This window comes from Triticum aestivum, chromosome 5B, assembly GCF_018294505.1.
Source record: "Triticum aestivum cultivar Chinese Spring chromosome 5B, IWGSC CS RefSeq v2.1, whole genome shotgun sequence".
Classification (NCBI taxonomy): domain Eukaryota; kingdom Viridiplantae; phylum Streptophyta; class Magnoliopsida; order Poales; family Poaceae; genus Triticum; species Triticum aestivum.
The window spans coordinates 398683516-398710999 of record NC_057807.1 but is presented as its reverse complement, the minus strand read 5'-3'; the positions used below and the strand labels follow the sequence as shown (position 1 = coordinate 398710999).

Genomic DNA, 27484 nt, shown 5'->3' with positions numbered 1-27484 from the left:
ACTGGCCGGGCACCTGGCCGGAAGGTCCTGGCAGGGCCGCAAGGCCACATGCAGGCAGTGGCTCCTGCTCTAGCCGCTCGGATCTGCACCGTCGGTGGTCCGCTGATAGATACACGAATGGCGGTCGGCCGGACTCGGTGCTAGCCCAAAAGCTCGTCGGCGCACCGTTGCCACTCATTAAGTGCGACCACTGCCCAAAGAAGGTCGTGCACCGCGTGTCTACAACGCTGGAACATTCCGGATGGGTGTTCATCAAGTGCTTAAACGATGGGGTATGTGCTCTTTGTAGCTTCGATTTGTGCTCTAGATTTGACTAGTTGTGCTAACTTCAAATTTTATTGTGTAGCATGGATGCAAGTTTTGGTATAGAAAAGAAGAGTACATCGATATATTGATAGAGCGTAATTTAGTAGATGTTCGTGCACTTTTAGCTAGTATAGAGGTTGTAGATGAGACTGAAGGAAATATGCCCTAGAGGCAATAATAAAGTTATTATTTATTTCCTTATTTCATGATAAATGTTTATTATTCATGCTAGAATTGTATTAACCGGAAACATGATACATGTGTGAATACATAGACAAACATATAGGCACTAGTATGCCTCTACTTGACTAGCTCATTAATCAAAGATGGTTTTGTTTCCTAACCATAGACATGTGTTGTCATTTGATTAATGGGATCACATCATTAGGAGAATGATGTGATTGATATGACCCATTTCGTTAGCCTAGCACTTGATCGTTTAGTATGTTGCTATTGCTTTCTTCATGACTTATACATGTTCCTGTAACTATAAGATTATGCAACTCCCGTTTACCGGAGGAACACTTTGGGTACTACCAAACGTCACAACGTAACTGGTTGATTATAAAGGAGTACTACAGGTGTCTCCAAAGGTACATGTTGAGTTCGCGTATTTCGAGATTAGGTTTTGTCACTCCGATTGTCGGAGAAGTATCTCCGGGCCCTCTTGGTAATGCACATCACTATAAGCCTTGCAAGCAATGTGACTAATGAGTTAGTTGCAGGATGATGCATTATGTAACGAGTAAAGAGACTTGCCGGTAACGAGATTGAAGTAGGTATTGGATACCGACGATCGAATCTCGGGCAAGTAACATACCGATGACAAAGGGAACAACGTATGTTGTTATGCGGTTTGACCGATAAAGATCTTCGTAGAATATGTGGGAGCCAATATGAGCATCCAGGTTCCGCTATTGGTTATTGACCGAGAATAGTTCTAGGTCATGTCTACATTGTTCTTGAACCCGTAGGGTCCGCACGCTTAAGGTTTCGATGACAGTTATATTATGAGTTTATGAGTTTTGATGTACCGAAGGAGTTCGGAGTCCCGGATGAGATCGGGGACATGACGAGGAGTCTCGAAATGGTCGAGACGTAAAGATCGATATATTGGACGACTATATTCGGAGTTCGGAAAGGTTCCGAGTCATTCGGGTATTTTTCGGAGTACCGGAGAGTTACGGGAATTCGCCGGGGAGTATATGGGCCTTATTGGGCCATACGAGAATAGAGGAGAGAGGTCGAAAGGAAGGAGGGGCGCAGCCCCCCTCTGGTCCGAATTGGACAAGGGGTGCAGCCCCCTTTTCCTTCCTCCTCTCCCCCTCTTTCCTTCTCTCCTACTCCAACAAGGAAGGGGGGGAGTCCTACTCCCGGTGGGAGGAGGACTCCTCCTGGCGCGCCCCTCCTGGCCGGCCGAACCCCTCCCCCTGGCTCCTTTATATACGGGGGCAGGGGGGCACCTCTAGGTACAACAACAATTGATCCCTTGGATCTCTTAGCCGTATGCGGTGCCCCCCTCCATCATAATCCACCTCGATAATATCGTAGTGGTGCTTAGGCGAAGCCCTGCGTCGGTAGTACATCAAGATCGTCACCACGCCGTCGTGCTGACGGAACTCTTCCTCGACACTCGGCTCGATCGGAGTTCGAGGGACGTCATCGAGCTGAACGTGTGCTAGAACTCGGAGGTGCCGTAGTTTCGGTGCTTGATCGGTCGGGCCGTGAAGACGTACGACTACATCAACCGCGTTGTTCTAACGCTTCCGCTTTCGGTCTACGAGGGTACGTGGACAACACTCTCCCCTCTCGTTGCTATGCCATCACCATGATCTTGCGTGTACATAGCAAATTTTTGAAATTACTACGTTCCCCAACAGTGGCATCCGAGCCTAGGTTTTATGCGTTGATGTTATATGCACGAGTAGAACACAAGTGAGTTGTGGGCGATACAAGTCATACTGCTTACCAGCATGTCATACTTTGGTTCGGCGGTATTGTGAGATGAAGCGGCCCGGACCGACATTACGCGTACGCTTACGCGAGACTGGTTTCACCGTTGCGAGCACTCGTGCTTAAAGGTGGCTGGCGGGTGTCTGTCTGTTTCACTTTAGCTGAATCGAGTGTGGCTACGCCCGGTCCTTGCGAAGGTTAAAACATCACTAACTTGACGAACTATCCTTGTGGTTTTGATGCCTAGGTAAGAACGGTTCTTGCTAAGCCCGTAGCAGCCACGTAAAATTTGCAACAACAAAGTAGAGGACGTCTAACTTGTTTTTGCAGGGCATGTTGTGATGTGATATGGTCAAGACGTGATGCTATATTTTATTGTATGAGATGATCATGTTTTGTAACCGAAGTTATCGGCAACTGGCTGAATCCATATGGTTGTCGCTTTATTGTATGAAATGCAAACGCCCTGTAATTGCTTTACTTTATCTCTAAGCGGTAGCGATAGTCGTAGAAGCAATAGATGGCATAACGACAACGATGCTACGATGGAGATCAAGGTGTCGCGCCGGTGACGATAGTGATCACGACGGTGCTTCGAAGATGGAGATCACAAGCACAAGATGATGATGACCATATCATATCACTTATATTGATTGCATGTGATGTTTATCCTTTATGCATCTTATCTTGCTTTGATTGACGGTAGCATTTTAAGATGATCTCTCACTAATAATCAAGAAGTGTTCTCCCTGAGTATGCACCGTTGCGAAAGTTCTTCGTGCTGAGACACCATGTGATGATCGGGTGTGATAGGCTCTACGTTCAAATACAATGGGTGCAAAATAGTTGCACACGCGGAATACTCGGGTCATACTTGACGAGCCTAGCATATACAGATATGGCCTCGGAACACGGAGACCGAAAGGTCGAACGTGAATCATATAGTAGATATGATCAACATAGTGATGTTCACCATTGAAACTACTCCATCTCACGTGATGATCGGACATGGTTTAGTTGATTTGGATCACGTGATCACTTAGATGACTAGAGAGATGTCTATCTAAGTGGGAGTTCTTTAGTAATATGATTAATTGAACTTAAATTTATCATGAACTTAGTCCTGGTAGTATTTTGAAAATTATGTTGTAGATCAATAGCTTGCGTTGTTGCTTCCATATGTTTATTTTGATATGTTCCTAGAGAAAATTGTGTTGAAAGATGTTAGTAGCAATGATGCGGATTGGATCCGTGATCTAAGGTTTATCCTCATTGTTGCACAGAAGAATTATGTCCTTAATGCACCGCTAGGTGACAAACCTATTGCAGGAGGAGATGCAAACGTTATGAACGTTTGGCTAGCTCAATATGATGACTACTTGATAGTTTAGTGCACCATGCTTAACGGCTTAGAATCGGGACTTCAAAGATGTTTTGAACGTCATGGACCATATGAGATGTTCCAGGAGTTGAAGTTAATATTTCAAGCAAATACCCGAGTTGAGAGATATGAAGTCTCCAACAAGTTCTATGGCTAAAAGATGGAGGAGAATCGCTCAACTAGTGAGCATGTGCTCAGATTGTCTGGGTACTTCAATCGCTTGAATCAAGTGGGAGTTAATCTTCCAGATAAGATAGTGATTGACAGAATTCTCTAGTCACCATCACCAAGTTAGTATAACTTTGTGATGAACTATAGTATGCAAGGGATGACGAAAACGATTCCCGAGCGATTCGTGATGTTGAAATCAACGAAGTTAGAAATCAAGAAAGAGCATCAAGTGTTGATGGTTGACAAGATCACTAGTTTCAAGAAAAGGGCAAAGGGAAAGAAAGGGAACTTCGACTAGAATGACAAGCAAGTTGTCACTCCCACGAAGAAGCCCAAAGCTGAACCAAAGCCTGAAACTGAGTGCTTACATTGCAAAGGAAATGGTCACTGGAAGCGGAAATGTCCTGAATATTTGGTGGATAAGAAGGATGACAAAGTGAACAAGGGTATATTTGATATACAGGTTATTGATGTGTGCCTTACTAGTGTTTATAGTAGCTCCTGAGTATTTGATACTTGTTCGGTTGCTAAGATTAGTAACTCGAAACAGGAGTTACAGAATAAACACAGACTATTTGAAGGGGAAGTGACGATGAGTGTTGGAAGTAGTTCCAAGATTGATATGATCATCATCGCACACTCCCTATACTTTCGGGATTAGTGGTAAACCTAAATAAATGTTATTTGGCATTTGCGTTGAGCATGAACATGATTTGATCGTGTTTATTGCGATACGGTTATTCATTTAAAGTTAGAGAATAATTGTTATTCTGTTTACATGAATAAGACCTTCGATGGTTATACACTCAATGAAAATAGTTTGTTGGATCTTGATCATAGTGATACACATATTCATAATATTGATGCCAAAAGATGCAAAGTTAATAATGATAGTGCAACTTATTTGTGGCACTGCCGTTTGGGTCATATCGGTGTAAAGCGCATGAAAAAACTACATAAAGATGGATTTTCGGAATCACTTGGTTATGAATCATTTGATGCTTGCAAACCGTGCCTTTTGGGCAAGATGACTAAAACTCCGTTCTCCGGAACAATGGAACAAGCTACTGACTTATTGGAAATAATACATACCGATGTATGCGATCCAATGAGTGTTGATGCTCGTGGCAAGCATCGTTATTTTCTGACCTTCACAAGATGATTTGAGCAGATATGGGTATATCTACTTGATGAAACATAAGTCTGAAATAGTTGAAAGGTTCAAAGAATTCCAGAGTGAAGTGGAAAAATCATCGTAACAAGAAAATAAAGTTTTTGCGATCTGATCGCGGAGACGAATATTTGAGTTACGAGTTTGGTCTTCAATTAAAACAATGTGGAATAGTTTCACAGCTCACGCCACCTGGAACACCACAATGTTATGGTGTGTCCGAACGGCGTAACCGCACTTTATTGGATATGGTGCGATCTATGATGTCTCTTACTGATTTACCATTATCGTTTTGGGGTTATGCATTAGAGACAGCTGCATTCACGTTAAAAGGGCACCATCTAAATCCGTTGAGACGACATCGTATGAACTATGGTTTAGAAGTAAACCTAAGCTGTCGTTTCTTAAAGTTTGGAGTTGCGATGCTTATATGAAAAATGTTTTCAACCTAATAAGCTCGGACCCAAATCGGAGAAGTGCGTCTTCATAGAATACCCAAAGGAAACTGTTGGGTACTCCTTCTATCACAAATCCAAAGGCAAAACATTCGTTGCTAAGAATGGATCCTTTCTAGAGAAGGAGTTTCTCTCGAAAGAAGTGAGTGGGAGGAAAGTAGAACTTGATGAGGTAACTGTACCTGCTCCCTCATTTGAAAGTAGTTCATCACAGAAATCTGTTCCTGTGACTACTACACCAATTAGTGAGGAAGTTAATGATGATGATCATGAAACTTCAGATTAAGTTACTACAGAATCTCGTAGGTCTTACAGAGTAAGATCCGCACCAGAGTGGTACGGTAATCCTGTTCTGGAAGTTATGTTACTAGACCATGACGAACCTACGAACTATGAAGAAGCGATGGTGAGCCCAGATTCCGCAAAATGGCTTGAGGCCATGAGATCTGAGATAAGATCCATGTATGAAAACAAAGTATGGACTTTGATTGACTTGCCCAATGATCGGCGAGACATTGAGATTAAATGGATCTTCAAGAGGAAGACGGACGTTGATAGTGTTACTATCTACAAAGCTAGAATTGTCGCAAAAGGTTTTCGACAAGTTCAAGGTATTGACTACGATGAGAGTTTTTCACTCGTATCTATGCTTAAGTCTGTCTGAATCATGTTAGCAATTGTCGCATTTTATGAAATCTGGCAAATGGATAAACAAAACTACATTCCTTAATGGTTTTCTTAAAGAAGAGTTGTATATGATGCAACCATAAGGTTTTGTCAATCCTAAAGGTGCTAACAAATTGTGCAAGCTCCAGCGATCCATCTATGGACTGGTGCAAGCATCTCGGAGTTGGAATATATGCTTTGATGAGTTGATCAAAGCATATGGTTTTATACAGACTTTTGAAGAAGCCTGTATTTACAAGAAAGTGAGTGGGAGCTCTGTAGCATTTCTAATATTATATGTGGATGACATATTGTTAACTGGAAATGATATGGAAATTCTGGATAGCATGAAAGGATACTTGAATAAGAGTTTTACAAAGCAAGACCTCGATGAAGCTGCTTACACATTGAGCATCAAGATCTATATAGATAGATCAAGACGCTTGATAAGATTTTTCAATGAGTACATACCTTGATAAATTTTTGAAATAGTTCAAAATGGAACAGTCAAAGAAGGAGTTCTTGCCTGTGTTACAAGGTGTGAAGTTGAGTAAGACCCAACCATTGCAGAAAATAGAAAGAGAATGAAAAGTCATTCCCTATGCCTCAGTCATAGGTTCTATAAAGTATGCTATGCTGTGAACCAGACCTATTGTATACCTTGCTCTGTGTTTGGCAAAGGAATACAATTTTGATCTAATAAGTAGATCACTGGACATGGGTCAAGAATATCCTTAGTGAGGACTAAGGAGATGTTTCTTGATTATGGAGGTGATAAAAGAGCCCGTCGTTAAAGTTACAACGATGCAAGCTTTTACACCAATCCAAATGACTCTAAGTCTCAATTTGGATACATATTGAAAGTGGGAGCAATTAGCTAGAGTAGCTCCGTGCAGAGCATTGTGGACATAGAATATTTGCGAAATACATACGGCTCTGAATACGACAGACCCGTTGACTAAGCTTCTCTCACGAGCAAAACATGATCATACCTTAGTACTCTTTTGGGTGTTAATCACATAGCGATGTGAACTAGATCATTGACTCTAGTAAACCCTTTGGGTGTTGATCACATGATGATGTGAACTATGGGTATTAATCACATGCAGATGTGAATATTGGTGTTAAATCACATAGCGATGTGAACTAGATTATTGACTCTAGTGCAAGTGGGAGACTGAAGGAAATATGCCCTAGAGGCAATAATAAAGTTATTATTTATTTCCTTATTTCATGATAAATGTTTATTATTCATGCTAGAATTGTATTAACCGGAAACATGATACATGTGTGAATACATAGACAAACATATAGGCACTAGTATGCCTCTACTTGACTAGCTCATTAATCAAAGATGGTTTTGTTTCCTAACCATAGACATGTGTTGTCATTTGATTAATGGGATCACATCATTAGGAGAATGATGTGATTGACATGACCCATTCCGTTAGCCCAGCACTTGATCGTTTAGTATGTTGCTATTGCTTTCTTCATGACTTATACATGTTCCTGTAACTATGAGATTATGCAACTCCCGTTTACCGGAGGAACACTTTGGGTACTACCAAACGTCACAACGTAACTGGTTGATTATAAAGGAGTACTACAGGTGTCTCCAAAGGTACATGTTGAGTTGGCGTATTTCGAGATTAGGTTTGTCACTCCGATTGTCGGAGAAGTATCTCTGGGCCCTCTCGGTAATGCACATCACTATAAGCCTTGCAAGCAATGTGACTAATGAGTTAGTTGCAGGATGATGCATTATGTAACGAGTAAAGAGACTTGCCGGTAACGAGATTGAACTAGGTATTGGATACCGACGATCGAATCTCGGGCAAGTAACATACCGATGACAAAGGGAACAACGTATGTTGTTATGCGGTTTGACCGATAAAGATCTTCGTAGAATATGTGGGAGCCAATATGAGCATCCAGGTTCCGCTATTGGTTATTGACCGAGAATAGTTCTAGGTCATGTCTACATTGTTCTCGAACCCGTAGGGTCCGCACGCTTAAGGTTTCGATGACAGTTATATTATGAGTTTATGAGTTTTGATGTATCGAAGGAGTTCGGAGTCCCGGATGAGATCGGGGACATGACGAGGAGTCTCGAAATGGTCGAGACGTAAAGATCGATATATTGGATGACTATATTCGAAGTTCGGAAAGGTTCCGAGTCATTCGGGTATTTTTCGGAGTACCGGAGAGTTACGGGAATTCGCCGGGGAGTATATGGGCCTTATTGGGCCATACGGGAATAGAGGAGAGAGGCCGAAAGGAAGGAGGGGCGCAGCCCCCCTCTGGTCCGAATTGGACAAGGGGTGCAGCCCCCTTTTCCTTCCTCCTCTCCCCCTCTTTCCTTCTCTCCTACTCCAACAAGGAAGGGGGGAGTCCTACTCCCGGTGGGAGGAGGACTCCTCCTGGCGCGCGCCTCCTGGCCGGCCGAACCCCTCCCCCTGGCTCCTTTATATACGGGGGCAGGGGGGCACCTCTAGGTACAACAACAATTGATCCCTTGGATCTCTTAGCCGTGTGCGGTGCCCCTCCCCCCACCATAATCCACCTCGATAATATCGTAGCGGTGCTTAGGCGAAGCCCTGCGTCGGTAGTACATCAAGATCGTCACCACGCCGTCGTGCTGACGGAACTCTCCCTCGACACTCGGCTGGATCGGAGTTCGAGAGACGTCATCGAGCTGAACGTGTGCTAGAACTCGGAGGTGCCGTAGTTTCGGTGCTTGATCGGTCGGGCCGTGAAGACGTACGACTACATCAACCGCGTTGTTCTAACGCTTCCGCTTTCGGTCTACGAGGGTACGTGGACAACACTCTCCCCTCTCGTTGCTATGCCATCACCATGATCTTGCGTGTACGTAGGAAATTTTTGAAATTACTACGTTCCCCAACAGAGACAAGTGCATTTGTTGCTAGATTAGAGGATAGACATGAGACTAAATGTGAGGAAGCAACATCGACTTCTTTAGACTCGAAGAAGAAAGAAGAACGCAAGATCGAGCCTCCTCCGCAGATCAACAATGAGTGCATCCAGAAGGCAGTAATCCAACTTACAGGAGCAGTTATGGAAGTTGGATATATTCTAAAATGTATTTTTGCGGTTCTTGTTTTCTTTGGGCTTGCTTTTCTAGTCAAAATTTGGTGATGTATTCTCATGTATCAAAAATGAATGATGAAAAAAAGTTAAGGGCTTGCAAAGAAAAATGTACACGGATAGGATGCGGCCGGGATGCGTCTATGCATTGGGCGCATGGTCACCGCATCCCAGAAACCGCCCGGGCACGACCCCATTGCCCTAGCCAAACGGACAGAATCCGGGCAAAACGGACGTCCGTTTGGGATCACGCGGTGGAGTTGGCCTTAAAGCGTTGCGTCTCCCCCGATTTTCCTGTCGCCCGCCTCTCCAAGCCGTCGTACTTAAATTTCCACTACAACTCAAACTCCATGACATGAAAAAAGGAAGGTGGAAAAAATCGCACTCAAACCCGACGATGGCGGGGAGCATGACGGCCGCGCCGGGCGGCACCATCGGCGCGGGCCAATGGTGGCGCGATCGAAGGCCCTCTTCATGGATTTGTAGGCGTACAACTTGTGATCTCCTGGTTGTCTTGTCTGCCACTGTCTGGGCACCCGCACGCTCACCACCTGCTTGTGCAAACGCGCGACACAGCCCGGCACTTGCACCGCTTGTTGATCCCGATCCAGATGCCGGATACCCTACCTCCGAGATGCTTACTAGGAAATAATGGTACGAATATTTGGGGTTTGATAACCCGCCCTGGCTATGCACTTAAGTCGCCAGTATGTTCCGGCTTAAATAGTTGTGGTTGCAAGTATTTGGGTTGTCACCCGCCCTGGCTTTTGACTTAAGTCACCAGCAGGCTCCATTGAAATCAGGCACTTATAAATATTGGGGTTGTCACCTTTACTACATATGGTGATGTGAGCTGATAATATCAATCAAATCTACAGGTATGTTTTCCTGGTTATATGAATATGCGAGGTAATAATCCGCCCTGGCTTTGGACTTTAAGTCGTCAATATATTTTTGGCTTGAATGGCTTAATTCTAGTATTTTCCATAATTGCATAAAGACTATATTATGTTTGGGTTGTTACCCGCTCTGGCTTTTGACGTTAAGTCACCAGGGCATATGTTGTTTAAATTTTGTGTAGGGCATGCAGAGTTTTACACAAGTAGGAATATTGCTATTGCTCATACGAATCAATGCGTTTAAGTCCATCATCTGTCCATCTGAAGATATTACCGGGTTATCCAGCTCCGGGTTATATTGCTCCATATTGAGTTTATTGAGGCTATGAGACGCCAAAGTGATATTTTCCAAAAACTGGACATGACTATGAGCCGCCATGGATGGTTGGGTTATTTAACCCGCCCTGGATTCAAGCTTTAAAAGCCGACTCATGAATTATATTATTGTGCATGTTTGCAATAACATCTCTGCTTGTAGAGGTTATCAATTCCTGATTTTTTTACAAAGGCTATAAGCCACCGGGTAGCAAAAGTCCCGGATTACAATGAATGCACATTAAATCGCCATCGGGCAAGAGCCACTGAGTATTCAACTCTGGATTTACTCGTTAACATATAAGATCTTGTGATTGTTTTCACGCCAGAGCAATAGCTATATTTCTTTATCCAAGAATACTGGCTCACAATAGAGAGCATGGTTCAATATTGAATATGCAAGGATTTCAATAACATCATCCTGACAATGGATATATCAAATATGGAAGTCCCATGTCGCTGCAAGCATGCACCATGACATTTGGGGGCTAATGCGAGGTTGTTTTTAACTCACCTTATTGAAGACTCGACTCATCACATCGTAATGAGCCGGCCCTTGGGGGATACTAATTGCTCCTGTCAAAGGTAACCCAAAAACTTGGGAGCTACATCATTTGGTGTTATTTTTTGGAAGTACACATAAAGTCCCAGCTCAGCATTATCTTACTGAGCCGACCCTTGGGGGCTAAACATTGCTGCTTAAGTCTACATAATCAAATCTACAAAGTCCCTTCTCATTATTGCATAATGACCCGGCACTTGGGGGCCACACATGGGAAGTACAAAGTGTTTAGTTTATGATTGGCGACTTACATGAACAATCCAGATTTCTCCAAAGTTGCATCATTTATATTGAAGCAAGTCTTAAGCTATCACTATGTTTTCCTCTTAAAACTTGGGGGCTACAGATGATATGCATATAAGGGAGGAATATCTTCAAATTCTCAGTTTTTTGAACAAACCAGATATTATATTCTCAGTTTTGGCCTAGATAACTCAAGAAAGTCAATTACATATCTTGGTGTTAGCAACAATCATGACCCGACATTATCAGTCATAACCCGGCAATTTTGAGGATCGCAACTTGACAAGCTCTAGCATCATTAAGCCGGAGTATTCAAAAACTGGTTTAGCTCCAGAAGGACATCTTAAGTCCAATATTTTTATTAAGTCAAAGCATTGAAGGCCGACTCAAATGGATTCTTTTTTATAATATTTTTTCTACAAGCAAATTGACTATGAAGCTGGCCTATTGACCTGGACTTTTCAGACGAAGTACCAGGATCTTTTGCATTGGCAAAGTTTGAACATATCTGCTAAAATTGATTTGCTTTGAAGTCATGGACACGTATCAAGAAGGAAATGACAAGGACTTAAGGATGATCAGGTGCCGATTCAAAAACCTTTAACCCGGAGCACAACCTATCAAATTTGTTCTTGTGTGTGTTTTGCAGGATCAGTTTAACATGGATAAATCCAAATTAAACTGGGGGTTAATGTCGGGGATATACCCCGCGGTATGACTCGGCCGGAAGTATGACCCGGCCAGACTTGGCGACTCACTAGTGACCCGCCCAAAGACTCGCGACTCACTAAGTGACCCACTCGGATCTCTCCACTCACTCAGGACCCGGCCGGGCCTGGTGACTCATTGGTGACCCGACAGGCGGGTCAGAAGAATAACAAGGCCCAAGACCTAGAAGGCGGCTTATGAGAAGACCGACTCAAGGTGCGTGTCCGGTGGGCCGGCTTAAGAGGAAAGCAGAAGGAATATTTCCTTACAAAGGAAGCAAGACTAGGACTCCACTTGTAATAGAGTAATCCTAATCCTATTAGGACTAGTCATGTAACTCGCCCCTTCAACTTATATAAGGAGGGGCGGGGCACCCCAAGAGGGACAAGTTTAGACAGATACATCAATAGCTCTCGAGATAGAGGTAGCGAAAGAGCACCCTTGTAATCGTGAGCACCATGATCAATATCAATGAAGCGGGATGTAGGCTTTTACATCCATTGTGAGGGGCCGAACCTGGGTAAAAAACCTCGCGTCTCTCATCCCACTCAACCCCTCTCAAGCTACTACATAGATGCGTTGACATCACGACTAAGGACATCTGCCGTGACAAATCCATGACACAAAGGTTTCTAGATTTGTTCGAATTCTCAAGTGTCAAGCACATTAGAGTGTGGAATCTAATCATTGCTTTGTACTTGAGGAATTAAAGGCCAGAATGGCGTCGGGATGGTCACGTGCACAGCGACCTTCCGGTACGAAAATGTATGGCAATCTCATCCTGACTATGATGACATGGTAAGGAGAATGTGGCGGACAGGAGCTGGACAAGGTGGACTACAAGGACTTGTCGAGGCTCTCTCAGTGGTCTAGAATGACTTGGGCTCCTGGGGACAACAGGAGTTTTTAAATTTAGCAAAGAAAGTACGCAAGCTTCAACAACGTCTTAGACCGTCTAAGAAGTACCTCATTGGGACGTGGACCAATGGAGGAAGAGAAAGCGGATGAATCACAGTTGCGAGAAGCCCATCGGCAGGAGGAAATATGCTTAAGCAACGATCCCGCGTGACATGGCTTAAGGAGGGTGACCGGAACACTGGATATTTCCAGGCCCAGGCAGCCCATCATAAGTGCATAAACCGCATAACGTCTCTGGAGAGAGCTAATGGTCACATATGTAGCGACCCAGGGGAGATAAAACTAAAAGTGCTAGTTATCGACTAGAGGGGGGGTGTAAATAGGCGATTTTTATGAAAATCTTCAAAACACGATGACTTTGAAGATAAACAAGTAAACTGAACCTATATGATATGCAGCAGAATGTAAACTACACTAGACTAGCATTAGTCAAGAAGACAATACAGTGGAAGCACGAAGACTAATGGCAGCTAGGTAGACAGGATCAGAATGGAAGAAAGTATGAAACCAAACAAATATAGGCGATTTTTATGAAAGTCTTCAAAACACGATGACTTTGAAGATAAACAAGTAAACTGAACCTATATGATATGCAGCAAAATGTAAACTACACTAGACTAGCATTAGTCAAGAAGACAATACAGTGGAAGCACGAAGACTAATGGCAGCTAGGTAGACAGGATCAGAATGGAAGAAAGTATGAAGCCAAACAAATATAAGTCTTCACACAGTGAAGTCAAGTGAATCGAGCAGGTAAGCAATGACTTCACGAAGACAAACTGAAAAGTAAGAAGAGTAAAGGATAGAACCAGTTGCTTGGTGAAGACAAGGATTTGGTAGACCAGTTTCAGTTGCTGTGACAACTGTACGTCTGGTTAGGGAGGCTAAGATTGAACTCAAAAGACCGCGTCTTCACCTTATTCCCCTTGAGCTAAGGACACCAGTTCTCGCCCAATCACTCTGGTAAGTCTTCAAGGTAGACTTCCAAACCTTCACAGACTTAGTTCACCGGCAATCCACGATGACTCTTGGATGCTCAAAATGCGACGCCTAACCGACTGGAGGATTCATAGTCCTCAAGTGTAACAAGTCTTCAGATCACGCGGAGAGAAAGACTTCAGTGATGCCTAACACTCTTTGGCTCTGGGTGTTTTGGGCTTTGTCCTCGCAAGGATCTCTCTCTCAAATGCTCCGGAGGTGGGTTGCTCTCAAATGACAAAAGCCGTGCACTAACTCGGAGTAGCCACCAATTTATGATGTAGGGGGTGGGCTATTTATAGCCAAGTGGCAACCCGACCTGATATGTCCGAAATGACCCTGGGTCACTAAGGAACCGACACGTGTCCAAATGTCGGATTTCAAACGCACGCAGTAGCTTGGCTTGAGCTACAAGCAAAGCTGACTCATCCAGCTCTGGATAAGGTTTGCTCTCATTGTCTTTGCTCGAAGACATAGAATTTGGTTGAGCATCACATCAGTCACTCTGACTTTGTTCACTTGGACCCCACTTAACAGTACGGTGGTTCCTATGACTCAATAAAGAAGAAATGAAACTACGAAACAACTTTGTCTTCGCACTCCATAGTCTTCAAGTGAATATCTTCGCAAGTCATAATCTTCATCGTGAATGTCTTCACGAACCACCATTATCTTCAATGTATTCACACATTTCTAGGGGTCATCTCTGGTAAGTAAACCGAATCAATGAGGGACTACTACCTGTGTTATCCTGCAATTCTCACAAACACATTAGTCCCTCAACCACGTTTGTCATACTTCAAAACCAAATACGGGTGGCACTAGATGCACTTACAAAAACATGTAATATTGAGCTTCTACCAGGTATAGCCTAATGGAAGAGCTGTTGGAATGTGTGCAACCTCATGCATCCGAAGCTATCAATGAGTTCATTGAGAAGGACTTTGTGGCTAAAGAAGTAAGGAAGGAACTTTTCGATATGGCACCGTCTAAGGCCCCAGGCGTGGACGACTTCACGGCTGGTTTCTATCAACGACACTGGAATGTCGTTGGTCAGGATGTAACACACGTTCAACATTTTTTTAAATGCTTGATTAATATTTTTAAAATATCAAATTAATATTTTTTTAATACATGGTCAACTTTTTTTATACATTTTTTTTCAAAAGCTTCATTAACATAGTTTAAATACAAATTTAACATTTTTTAATACATGATCAACTTTGTTTCTATATACATTTAACATTTTTTAAATACAAGGTTAACAGTTTTGAATACATGGTCAACATTTTTTGTATACACATTTAACATTTTTTTAATACATGGTCAACATTTTTTCTATACACATTTAGCATTTTTTAAATATCAGTTGCGCATATTTTGAATACATGGTCAACATTTTTCTATACACATTAAAAAAATTCAAATACAAATTTAACATTTTTTATACATGGTCAAACATTTTTTCTATACACATTTATCCTTTTAAAGAAGGGGAGCCTTGACGCAGTGGTAAAGCTGCTGCCTTGTGACCATGAGGTCACGGGTTCAAGTCCTGGAAACAGCTTCTTGCAGAAATGTAGGGAAAGGCTGCGTATAATAGACTCAAAGTGGTCGGACCTTCCCCAGATCCTGCGCAAGCGGGAGCTACATGCACTGGGGCTGCCCCTTTACATTTATCCTTTTAAAAATGCAAGTTAAACATTTTTTAATAAATGTTTGACATCTTTTTTCTATACACATTTAACGTTTTTAAATGTTTGATTGTTTTTCAAAATAATTGTTTAACAATGTTTTTAAAGCTTTATTAATTTAAAAAATACATGATCAATTTTTTTCACACATTGTATATTTTTCGTATACATGGTCAACATTTTTTTCTATACACATTTAACAATTTTCAAATGCATGATTAACATTTTTCAAAATATTATGTAAAGTTTATTTTTTAATATATATGTTTATCATTTCCGGAAGTGTAAACAAAATTTAAAAAAGAAATGAAAATGAGAAACAAAAAACGTGACAGAAGAAAACCCGAGGATGTGCCCTGGAGCTGCCCTGACGCGTGTGTTTCCCTAGGTCTCGCTTAGGGCTTGTTCGTTTAATCCCTTCCCCAAAGAGATTGGAGAGGTTTGAAGGGGATTGGAAAGAAATTTGACTTACAGGAGATGTAATCCCTCACAATCCTTTTTAATCCCCCTCAAACCCTGTGCAACCGAACAAGGCCTTAGAGGGAGACATAGGGGCGCCCCATGTTGCGTTGCGTCTCCCCCGACAATCATGTCGCCCGCCTCTCCAAGCCGTCGTACCACTCAAACCCCATGACACAAAACAGGAGGTGGAAAAATCCTACTCAAACCCGACGATGGCGGGGAGCACGACGGCCGCGCCGGGCGGCACCATCGGCGCGGGCCAACCGTGGCGCGATCGGAGGCCCTCCTCATGGATTTGTAGCTGTACAGCTTGTGATCTCCTGGTTGTTTTGTCTGCCACCGGCTGGGCACCCCCGCGCCCACCACCTGCTCGTGCAAATGCGCGGCACAGCCCAGCACTTGCACCGCCTGTTGATCCCGATGCCGGCTACCCTACCTCCGGGATGCTTACTAGGAGACCATGTGCAACCTTCTTGGTGGAGATACCTTTGCGAAAAATAGAGATGCTGCCCCAGAGGACTGGCATTATTGCTCAAATCAAGCTGAGGCTTGCTCCGGATGATTCAAGGAGCAGGGGAGGTGACTGCGAGCATGCCTGTGATTTGGTATCCAGCTCCTCCTCGCATGAGGTCGGTCGTGTACTATGTTTTTCCATTATCTCGGGAACCTTGTCTGATCAAATACATTTTGAGGCAGAAAATACAGAGGTCGTGTGCTCTTTCTGAAGAAGGCGACAGCAGACCGAAGCCCATTCACCCGGTGCCGGCTGTGAACCACTTTAATTAAAAAGGTCAGAATTATGATAGCTGGCGGCATGGCATTTTCTCCAGGCATTGCTAAAAAGATCACTGCATCATCTCAATTTGCAATAGTTTAGTTTCGTGAGCTATTGCTAGTGCTCTAGAGGCTTCACCGCATATGCTCACTCTCACATGATTCGAGTATTAGGAGAAAAAGTGCCCTGCTGTACCTATTTACAGTTTGGCATGCACATAGAGCAATACAGAAGCCTCTATCTATCTTTGCTACTTATCTTGTCCTGCTACTTTACATGGGAACGGTGTGAAACTAGCAGGACAAACAGTTTATCTGAAAAAACTAGCTGTACAAACAAATAACACAATCTGCTTGGTATCCTGCATATCATGGAAGATGGAACAGTGCCAGATATCTACAAACTGAACATCTTGTTTGTTCCAGCGGGAAGTAAGCATCATGGTGCAAATGAAACACCTCAAGAGTGCCCCACTTGATTTTGGTTGAAAGGGCAGTCATGATGCACCTAACTAATCATTTAATAACAGCCTTAGACATGTAGGCCGATTTTCCTATCCTGCATCGCAAAAGTGCTAATCATTCTTTGACATTGTTTTTGGTTACCTATGTATAAACAAGGTCTCATAGGTTAAGCTTTCTGGCCCACCCCTAGCTTATGCATAGCAGCATAGGTCACACACTCACACTTGTAGGCTGAACTTTACTAGTACTAAAAATCTGCAATTGCAATGTTGCATGATGGTCCAGACCGTTGAAAAGTTTGTTCATGAATCACATGCCCGGGTTGTGAAAAATGTGGCTGTTCTCTGAACCTTTGAGAGACAGCGTGTGCATGTTAGGCATGACAGACGCCCCGTAAACACCCTGATACTCTGCTAGTCTCTGCTGGATGTTAGCCTGAAACCAGATAATTGAGATCACCCAGCTGATGGATGTTAGTGAGTAGAATTTCTGTTTGTGCTTCTAGTTGTTACACACACGCAAGATTTGACATGTATAACTGCACATATGTGCAGCTGCTTGGTATGAATCGGTTCAGGCTTAAACTAATCAGATCTTTTTTACAGAGCTTTGTTTTTTTGGATAAAGGAGGCGGCGCCCGGCCTCTGCATGGAGGTGTGGATTGATGCACACAGTCAATACATAACCAGGTTGGTTTACTCTAGCTTTATCATGCTCAACTTACTCCAGATCTGTCAGATGGTTGTTCGGTTGGCAATAGAGATACACACGCTTGCCTAAAGTAGTGTTCAGATTAACTAGCTGGGTTAACAGTAGAAGAAAATACATTGTACACAAGGGGATTTCTTGGCAAGCACCACAGCTAGCACTACAGTATTTCCCGAGACAGATAACCCCATCCGTATTGGCCTACTGGCGCGAGTGCGGCATGCCCGAAGAAAATCTACGGCCATTACAACCTCGTCCCTACTGCACACGCGTGCGCGCTGCCGAAGTTGAAGTGCCGAGCCATCTCCGGTCGCTTTCCCACTGCCTGCGCCCGCTTGTCGTGCACTGGGCAATCATAGCCGACGCAGAAACAAATCAGCCAGGGGCCATGCTGCCATTACCGCCACTCTCGCCGGTCGCCATCACCTCATTCTCCATCCATCTATCTTCGTTCCCAGTCCATATTTTCTGCGTCCTGCCTCAACATCCTTTCCGATCCATCTCTGGTACATCCAGCCTATAGAGTAGTGACTGGAGATGCTACCGCCATGTAGAACCCTTAGCTAGCTCCGAGGTCCGAGCTACCTCCCATAGTCCATCACTGGCTGCATGCCTTTCCAGTAAAGCATGAGGGCTCCCATGGCAGTCAGGCGCGCCGCCATTCTCCTCCTCCTCCTCCACCTCATGCCCTTCCATGCCGTGGCCGCTGCGGCGGGCGAGCGGTGGGCTGGGATGATCGCCCGGCAGCAGCAGCGTCGGCGGCAAGTGCTGCTGCAGGAGAAGGCCACGCTCCTGGCGTTGAAACACTCGCTCACCTTGCTGTCGCCGTCGCCTCTGGCCGACTGGAACGAGTCCAACGGCGACGTCTGCGGCCTCACCGGTGTCGCCTGCGACTGGAGGCGGCAGCACGTCATCGGCCTCTCCCTGGGCGACATGAACATCTCTGGCGCCGTGCCGCCTGTCATCGGTAACCTCACACGTCTCAAGAGCCTCGACATGTCTCACAATTTCCTCGCAGGGCAGATCCCGGCCGAGCTCTCCAACCTCCGCGGTCTCGAAGTCCTCGACCTCGGCCACAACCATCTCAGCGGCAGCATACCGCCGTCCTTCTCTGAGCTGTCAAGGTTGGCCTACCTCAGTCTCAAGGATAATCAGCTCTCAGGCCCTATCCCGGCCGTTCTCCTCAAGAACTGCACCAGTCTAGGTCTGGTGGACTTCGGCAACAACGATCTATCCGGCGAGATTCCCCTGGAAGCCTCGGAGAACATTCTTGTGCTCAACCTCTACTCCAACAGGCTAACCGGAAAACTCCCATGGTGGCTCGCTAACTGCACTTATCTGTACATGCTGGATGTGGAGGACAACTCGCTCGCCGACGAGCTCCCCGCCGGCATCATAGCGGGCAAGCAGCAGCTCAAGTACCTGCATTTGTCCAACAACTACCGGTTCTCGAGCCACGATGGAAACACCAACCTGGAGCCCTTCTTTGCCGCAGTATCAAACTGCTCCCAGATACTGGAGATCGAGGCCGGCGCGGTGGGGATGGGCGGTCGGCTGCCAAGCTGGCTTGGCTCGTTGCTCCCACCAAATATATCGCACCTCAACCTGGAGCTCAACAAGATCGAGGGCCCAATCCCGGCCGACATGGGCGACGTGATAAACATCACACTGATGAACCTGTCAAGCAACCAGCTGAATGGGACAGTCCCGGCTTCCATCTGCGGCTTGCCAAAGCTCGAGCGGCTCTCCCTTTCCAACAACGCCCTGAGGGGCATGATCCCAGCGTGCATTGGCAACGCGACGAGCCTCGGCGAGCTGGATCTGTCAGGCAATGCGCTGTCGGGGAGCATCCCGAGCGGCATCGGAACCAGGCTTGTCAACCTCTACCTGCAGAACAACCAGCTGTCCGGGGAGATACCGGCAAACCGCCTTGCCGAATGCATCCGCTTGCTGCACCTTGACCTCTCGAACAACAGCTTGACCGGAGAGGTACCAGACATGGTCTCTGGCACCGACATTATATCTTTGAACCTGTCGCACAACCAGATCAGAGGTGAGCTTCCGCGGGGGCTCGGCGACATGCAACAGGTGCAAGCGATTGACCTGTCCTGGAACAACTTCAGTGGCACGATCTCCCCGCAGATCGGGCTCTGCCGTGAGCTGGAGGTCCTCGACCTGTCGCACAACTTGCTCACCGGCGTCCTACCGTCGTCCCTCGACCTCCTCAAGGACCTCAAAAACCTGGACGTCTCCAACAACTCCCTGACCGGTGAGATCCCTGCAAACCTGACGAAATGCACTAGCCTGAAACATTTCAACCTGTCATACAATGACTTCGTTGGCCATGTGCCCACAACTGGCGTCTTTGCGGACTTCACCTTCCTGTCCTACATTGGCAACCCACGGCTCTGCGGCTCGGTGGTGAGGCGCAACTGCCAAAGGCACCGCCCATGGTATCAGTCCCGGAAGTATTTGGTCGTGATGTGCGTCTGCGCCGCCGTGCTAGCATTCGTGCTGACAATCCTCTGCGCGGTCGGTGCCTGGAAGATCCGGGATTGGCTAGCTGCAATGCGGGAGGACATGTTCAGGGGCCGACGCAGCGGAGGCTCGTCACCGGTGATGAAGTACAAGTACCCGCGGATCACACACCAGGAGCTGGTTGAGGCGACGGAGGAGTTCAGCGCAGACCGGCTCGTCGGAACAGGCAGCTACGGCCGCGTGTACCGTGGCACGCTGCGGGACGGCACCATGGTTGCCGTGAAGGTGCTGCAGCTCCAGTCAGGGAACTCGACCAAGAGCTTCAGCCGCGAGTGCCAGGTCCTGAAGCGCATCCGCCACCGGAACCTCATGCGGATCATCACTGCATGCAGCCTGGCGGACTTCAAGGCGCTGGTCCTGCCATTCATGGCGAAGGGCAGCCTCGAGCGGTGTCTCTATGCTGGGCCGCCGGCTGAGCTCAGCCTGGTGCAGCGCGTCAACATCTGCAGTGACATCGCCGAGGGGGTTGCCTACCTGCACCACCACTCGCCGGTTAAGGTTATCCACTGTGACCTCAAGCCAAGCAACGTCCTCATCAACGACGATATGACTGCACTGGTCTCTGACTTTGGCATTTCCCGGCTGGTTATGAGTGTTGGCGGTGTGGCCAACACGGCCGACGTCGGCGCCTCCACCGCCAACATGCTGTGCGGTTCCATCGGATACATTCCTCCAGGTACGTACCATGAAACCACACAATGCTAAAGCTAATTCACAAGCTATTCCCGTGATGAGTTCCCAGATTGTTAGTTCTGACTTCTGAGTGGTTCTTACTTCTTGGTCAATGATCTGAAGAGTATGGCTACGGCTCGAACCCGACGACGAAGGGCGATGTGTACAGCTTCGGCGTTCTGGTGATGGAGATGGTAACGAGGAAGAAGCCTACCGACGACATGTTCGAGGGCGGGCTGAGCCTGCACAAGTGGGTGAAGAGCCACTACCACGGCCGGGCTGACGCGGTGGTCGACCAGGCGCTGGCCAGGATGGTTATGGACCAGACGCCTGAGGTGAGGAGGATGTCGGACGCGGCCATCGGCGAGCTGCTGGAGCTCGGCATTCTCTGCACCCAGGAGAGCGCGTCCACGCGGCCGTCTATGCTGGACGCCGCCGACGACCTGGACCGGCTCAAGCGGTACCTCGGGGGCGACACGGCCGCTACATTCGAGTCCTCGTTGGGCTTCTCATCCACGGTAGTCGAAGATATTGATGACTAGCTAGCGGTAGCAAAGTAGTGCTAGCAATTAACAGGGATACGTTGTGTATGCGTGGTTAGGAATTTATGCGGTTGTGAAGGGAGAAGATGATCACAAGATGTATGTATATCATTCTTTCAAGGTGTCTGATTTGATGTACTATAAGCTTTGTAGTACATAGGCTTGATTAATTACATAAACTGAATTAAGTTCAGGAAGTAACTGATTAGCTCGGTGTGACGGCTATCTTCTGTTTTTCCCTTTGTTTTGCCCTGGTACCGTGTACTCCAAAACAATCGGATGTCTCTTTTTTGTTCGGCAAACTTGAAAAAACTGATGTTTTGAAGTATTGGAGTACACTGAAAAGGAGTCACACGCACTCCTGAATGTGTCGAAAGCACAAGTTGTTTCATTTTCTGTGATACACCAGTGCCCTTTCACCGTGCTAAAGCAAGCTAGTTTGCCGTTGCAAGAACGACAGCCTTTTGTGCATAGGAACACGAAGTTGACACTTTAATTTTCTACGTAGGCTTTACAGAAAGGTTAGGATAGGAGTGATGAAACAGCAAAGTTGCATATGGATTTCAGATGGAAAGTTTGGTCCATGTACACCTCTAATGTATACTCTACGAGGGATAAACCGAGCGTGCGTCGGAGCATATCATGAGCAATCCCTAGAATGGACCAGCCTAGCAAATATGATAACCCGATCATGCAGATGATGCGTATCACTGTTGTGCTCGTAATGGCCCACTGATGACGCTTCTGGTTGGATGCTTCTTTGTTTCTCAAACTGGGTTGCAAGCACATATGTGGCCGTAATTATCGTGGACAGTTCTAGCTAAGGATGAAATTAGAGCAACTCTGGCAGGAAAATCATGCGGAAATACAGTAGCTAAGGTGCATGTGCTGCATCTAACTCCTTAAACCAAGTTCTGCTACAAATAGTTCAATATATCTGCCTATACATGGTACTTCATTGTCATTCTAAGTAAATTTTCATGTGTCATCTTTAAATCTTCAAACATCATTTGTTTTGTGTACAACTCACTGGGGAGATCTTTATCTTCTATGCTAAACATGTTTTTCTCAATGAGCATGAAAACTGCGCTCGTTTAAAATTGCAAGAGAGCTGGTATGGAGATACCCAGTCTCAATTAATTAAACAAATAAAAAGCACTTATCCTTTTTTCTTTTTGCGGGAATAAAAAGCACTTATCCAGAATGGTAAGTTGGCCGGCATCCGTTGATTCGACTAGCCATGGCCTCCTTCATGGCCGTTTTCATGCTCAGATTTTTAGGCGGCAAATCTGACGTTTTCATGGCCGTTTATATTAGCGTGATGGACAAATTTAGTTTGCAAACATGACAATTTTTTGATAAAAAATAATTCAAGACGGATTTGTCATGCTCGTCAACTGAACTTGTCATTCTCGGAGAACATAACTTGTCATAAAAAGACGTTTGATTTGTCAAGGTCAAAAATCTAAGAGCATCTAGAGGCGCGGTCACCAAATCCGGCCCCTTAAACGCCAGTGGACGCGCCTGGAGGCACTGACCAGGCACTCCTCAAATAACTCTCTGCATCCGAACACCTCATATATGAAATTTTAAAATCATACAAAACATGCAAAGAAAACATCTATGTACTAAGTAGATCAACTAGTCCTCGACTACGCTACTCGTAGTTGTCGGAGATGTCCACTATCTCCGTCATGGGCCCCGATTACATGAGTGGCAGACGCAACTCAGGCTCCTCCTCTGCCTTCGCCTCCATCTCTGCTTCCACCTCATCGAAGAGCGTGTTGGTCCTTGCCTATTCTTGCCCGAGGAAGCGCCGATTAGACTTCACGTACGCCTCATCCTGGATGGACTATAGGATGGTTGTCTACTCCGCCATCTTCACCGCTTGGGCGATGGAGAACTCTGCCATGGCCTCCTTCATGGTGAAGCCCGCAACTGGCGCCTGCTCCTCTTCCGGCTTTGTCGTGTCCGCCTCCTCCGGAACCGCCCCTTCCATGGGCTCCGGTCGCTGCTCCGCCTCCTCCTCCTCCTCAGTCGGCTCCTGCGAGTCTGGAGGCAGGCCCGCTGCAATCTGGTTGGCGCGCCTTGATAAGCCACAAGTATAGGGGATCGCAATAATTTTCGAGGGTAAAGTATTCAACCCAAATTTATAGTTTCGACACAAGGGGAGCCAAAGAATATTTGAAGGTATTAGTAACTAAATTGTCAATTCAACCACATCTGGAGATTAATTATCTACAACAAAATGGTTAATAGCACAGTAGTATGATAGTTTTGATGATAGCAGCAGTAGTAACGGTAACAGTAACAGTGATAGCAGTGATATTGTAGCAGTAATGATAATAGTAGCAACAGTAGTAACTTAGCAAGAACAATATAAGATAAATTCGTAGGCATTAGATCGGTGACTCGTTGGATGATATTCATGATGAGACAGTTATAACCTAGGGCGATACGGCACTAGCTCCAGTTCATAAATATAATGTAGGCATGTATTCCTTAAATAGTTATACATGCTTATGGAAAGAACTTGCATGACATCTTTTGTCCTACCCTCCCGTGGCAGCGGAGACCTATTGGAAACTAAAGGATATTAATGCCTCCTTTTAATAGAGAACCTAAACAAGCATTAGCACACGGTGAATACATGAACTCCTCAAACTATGGTCATCACCGGGAGTGGTCCCGACTATTGTCACTCCGGGGTTGCCGGATCATAACACCTAGTAGGTGACTATAACTTGCAAGATCGGATCTAGAACATGGATATAATGGTGATAACATAAACGGTTCAGATCTGAAATCATGGCACCCTGGGCCAAAGTGGCAAGCATTAAGCATGGTAAAGTCATATCAACATCAATCTCAGAACATAGTGGATTCTAGGGATCATGCCCTAACAAAACTAAATCGATTACATGATGAATCTCATCCAACTCCTCACCGACCAGCGAGCCTACGAAGGAATTACTCACTCCCGATGGGGAGCATCATGGAATTGGCGATGGAGATGTGTTGGTGATGACGAAGATCGAAGATCCCCCTCTCCGGAGCCCCAAACGGACTCCAGATCTAGCCTCCCGATGAAGAACAGGAGATGGCGGCAGCTCCGTCTCGTGAAACACGATAATTCTTTCTCCCTGATTTGTTTTTGAAAATATGGTATTTTATAGCGTCGGTTTGAGGGTCAGCGGGGCCACCAGGTGGCCAGCACCCACCAGGGCGCACCTGGGGGGCAGGCGCGCCCTGGTGGGCTGTGCCTAGCCCTGGGCATAAAAACCGAAGACCGAAACCGAAAAGACCGAGACCAAACCCGAAAAGACCGAACTAGAAAAGACCGAAGAAAATACGGTCTGCAAAAATAGAAGACCGAATTAGTTACGGTCTGATCGGTCCTACTGAACCGAATAGACCATATAGACCGAATAGCCCATACGCAAGAGGCCCATCTGGCCAGCCCAATTGGTCTCACACAACACGAGTACATGTCCTCCTCACCTCACGATTCGCAGGAACGCAACCGGCAGCCAATTCACTCCCATTCCTCCTTTTCTCTCCCACTAGGAACCCTAGCCGCCGCCCGTTGTGGCCTAACGCCCCATGCCCATGAGATGTGAGCCGGTGACGACCGCCGCATCGAGGCGCGCGGCGCGCCCCTTACAGATGAAGATCGGCGCCCCCCTTACAGATGAAGATCGGCGCCCCGAGCCCCGGCCCTGACCAGTGGAGACCGGTGCCCCGTGCCGCCATCCCCGACCCCCCGTCAGTCGCTCCACTGCCCGCAACACGGTCGTCTGCCGCCGATGACGACCGCCGCATCGAGGCGCGCGGCGCGCCCCTGACCGATGAAGATTGGCGCCCCGAGCCAAGGCCTCGACCAGTGGAGACTGGTGCCCTGCGCCGCCATCCCCGACCCCCCGTCAGTCGCTCCATTGCCCGCGATGCGGCCGTCCGCCGCCGGTGCTCCGCGCCCCGATGACTTGCTCAGCAGCTGCAGTCCATCACCACTCATCACCCCCTGTCTTCTTCAACTCTGTTCGTCGGCTCGCTTCCTACTGCCCTCCTTCATTTCTCCACATCGCAGCTGAAGGTGAGCATCTACTTCATGTCTCTATTGCTATCTGCTCTTTTTGGTTTTTATCATTGTCAAATTGTATTATTGCTATCTGCTCTTTTTGGTTTTTATCATTGTCAAATTGTATTATTGCTAATACCAAGTATCTTTTTTCTCTTTTGTATATATATCTAAATCTGAATCTGAACATCATGATGCACACATAGTAATTTGTTCGATTGTTTGTTCCTCATCTTGTAGTAATCTTGAAAACTGTACTAGGTACTGGTTGCATTTTTCATCAACCAAACACACTCCACTCTAGCACTCTGTCCTCAACCAAACACGCTCCACTCCATCACTCTCCTCGCATGCTAGAAATCAGCCAACTTTTCCATGAACTAGTAGAAGACTAGAAGATGTTACCCACACTAATATTATGAAATTTTACTGAATACTTGACTTGTTGCAGAGATGGTTGAAGAATTTGGGGACCAGGTGAAGGGAAACCACAAGGTCCATGGTGGTGCTGAAATTGATTTGTTTGATGTCAAGTACTATGTTATCAAGTACTAAGTGATGGTGGTCCGCTGTTTGCTGCTTGTTGATTCCAATATTCCATGGGCTGTTGTTGCTTGTGATCTTCTTACTTTGTGTCAAATATAAGTGGTGTTGCTTGTTATCTTCTCACTTTCTGTCAAATGTAAATGTTTTTGCTTTTTATCTTCTTACTTTGTGTCAAATATAAATGATATGCATACATGAATCTTGCTGCTGGACCATGAATCATGAATCTTCTTACTTTGTGTCAGATATGACTCTTCTTATTTCCTGTCAAATATAAACATAGAATTGTACTGGAAGTATCAAGAATCTGAGTTGTAGCAATTAATTTGGTCTGTTTGGTCGGGACCGAAGACCGAATTGTAAAGACCGAAGACCGAATAGTTAAGAACCAAAAATACCAAAATTATTTCGGTCTTCAATTATGAAAGACCGAACTATTAGAAGACCGAAAAGACCGGACCGAACAAACCAAAAAGACCGAACGCCCGGGCTGAGCTGTGCCCACCCAGGTGCCCCCCTCAGGTACCTCCTGGCTCCAGAAATTCTCTTATTTGATATAAAAAATCCTCGCAAAGTTTCGTTCCATTCCGAGAACTTTTATTTCTGCATAAAAATAATACCATGGTAGTTCTGCTAAAAACATCATCAGTCCGGGGTTAGTTTCATTCAAATCATGCAAATTAGAGTACAAAATAAGAGTAAAAGTGTCAGAAAAAATAGATATGTTGGAGACGTATCAACTCCCTCAAGCTTAAACCTTTGCTTGTCCTCAAGCAATTCAGTTGATAAACTGAAAGTGAAAAAGAAAAAACTTTTAAGAACTCTTTTGCTCTTGTTTCATAAATAAGCTTAAACAACACCCAGGTTTTCAGCAAGGATTATAACTAACCATGTCGACAATAACTTTTAAAAATTATTTTAACTCATATCAATGACATAAACAACTAGAGAACAATAATAAGATATCTCAAATAGCAACACGTTGTCAAAACAACCATGATATAATATGACAATACTGGTATCTCGCTAGCCCTTTCTGAGACCGCAAAACATAAATGCAGAGCACCCCCAAAGTTCAAGCAATGACTCAACATTGTAATTCATGGTAGAAAAGATCCAGTCATGATGCACCAACATTAGCTATACACAATGCATCAGCATGACAACAGTG

The 27484-nt window shown here is 45.5% G+C and overlaps 1 protein-coding gene and 1 long non-coding RNA gene across 2 annotated transcripts; both read left to right on the top strand.

Moving 5' to 3' along the window:
* The first annotated feature begins 15950 nt into the window (after positions 1–15950).
* LOC123112075 (putative leucine-rich repeat receptor-like serine/threonine-protein kinase At2g24130) lies at positions 15951–21982 on the top strand. Its single transcript, XM_044532998.1, has 4 exons — positions 15951–16619; positions 16687–16780; positions 17835–21151; positions 21271–21982. Exons 3-4 carry the CDS (start codon positions 18565–18567, stop codon positions 21687–21689), a joined length of 3006 nt encoding a protein of 1001 aa, XP_044388933.1. The 5' UTR covers positions 15951–16619; positions 16687–16780; positions 17835–18564; the 3' UTR covers positions 21690–21982.
* A 3140-nt stretch (positions 21983–25122) lies between these two features.
* On the top strand, positions 25123–26506 carry LOC123116216 (uncharacterized). Its single transcript, XR_006456986.1, has 2 exons — positions 25123–25782; positions 26219–26506. It is a non-coding gene; the product is annotated as an uncharacterized lncRNA (long non-coding RNA).
* Positions 26507–27484: the final 978 nt, after the last annotated feature.

Coding starts and splice junctions, on each gene's coding strand:
- LOC123112075 (XM_044532998.1), top strand. CDS start 18,565: ATGAGGGCTCCCATGGCAGTCAGGCGCGCCGCCATTCTCCTCCTCCTC. Junction 21,152..21,270: donor CATCGGATACATTCCTCCAG/GTACGTACCATG, acceptor AATGATCTGAAG/AGTATGGCTACGGCTCGAAC.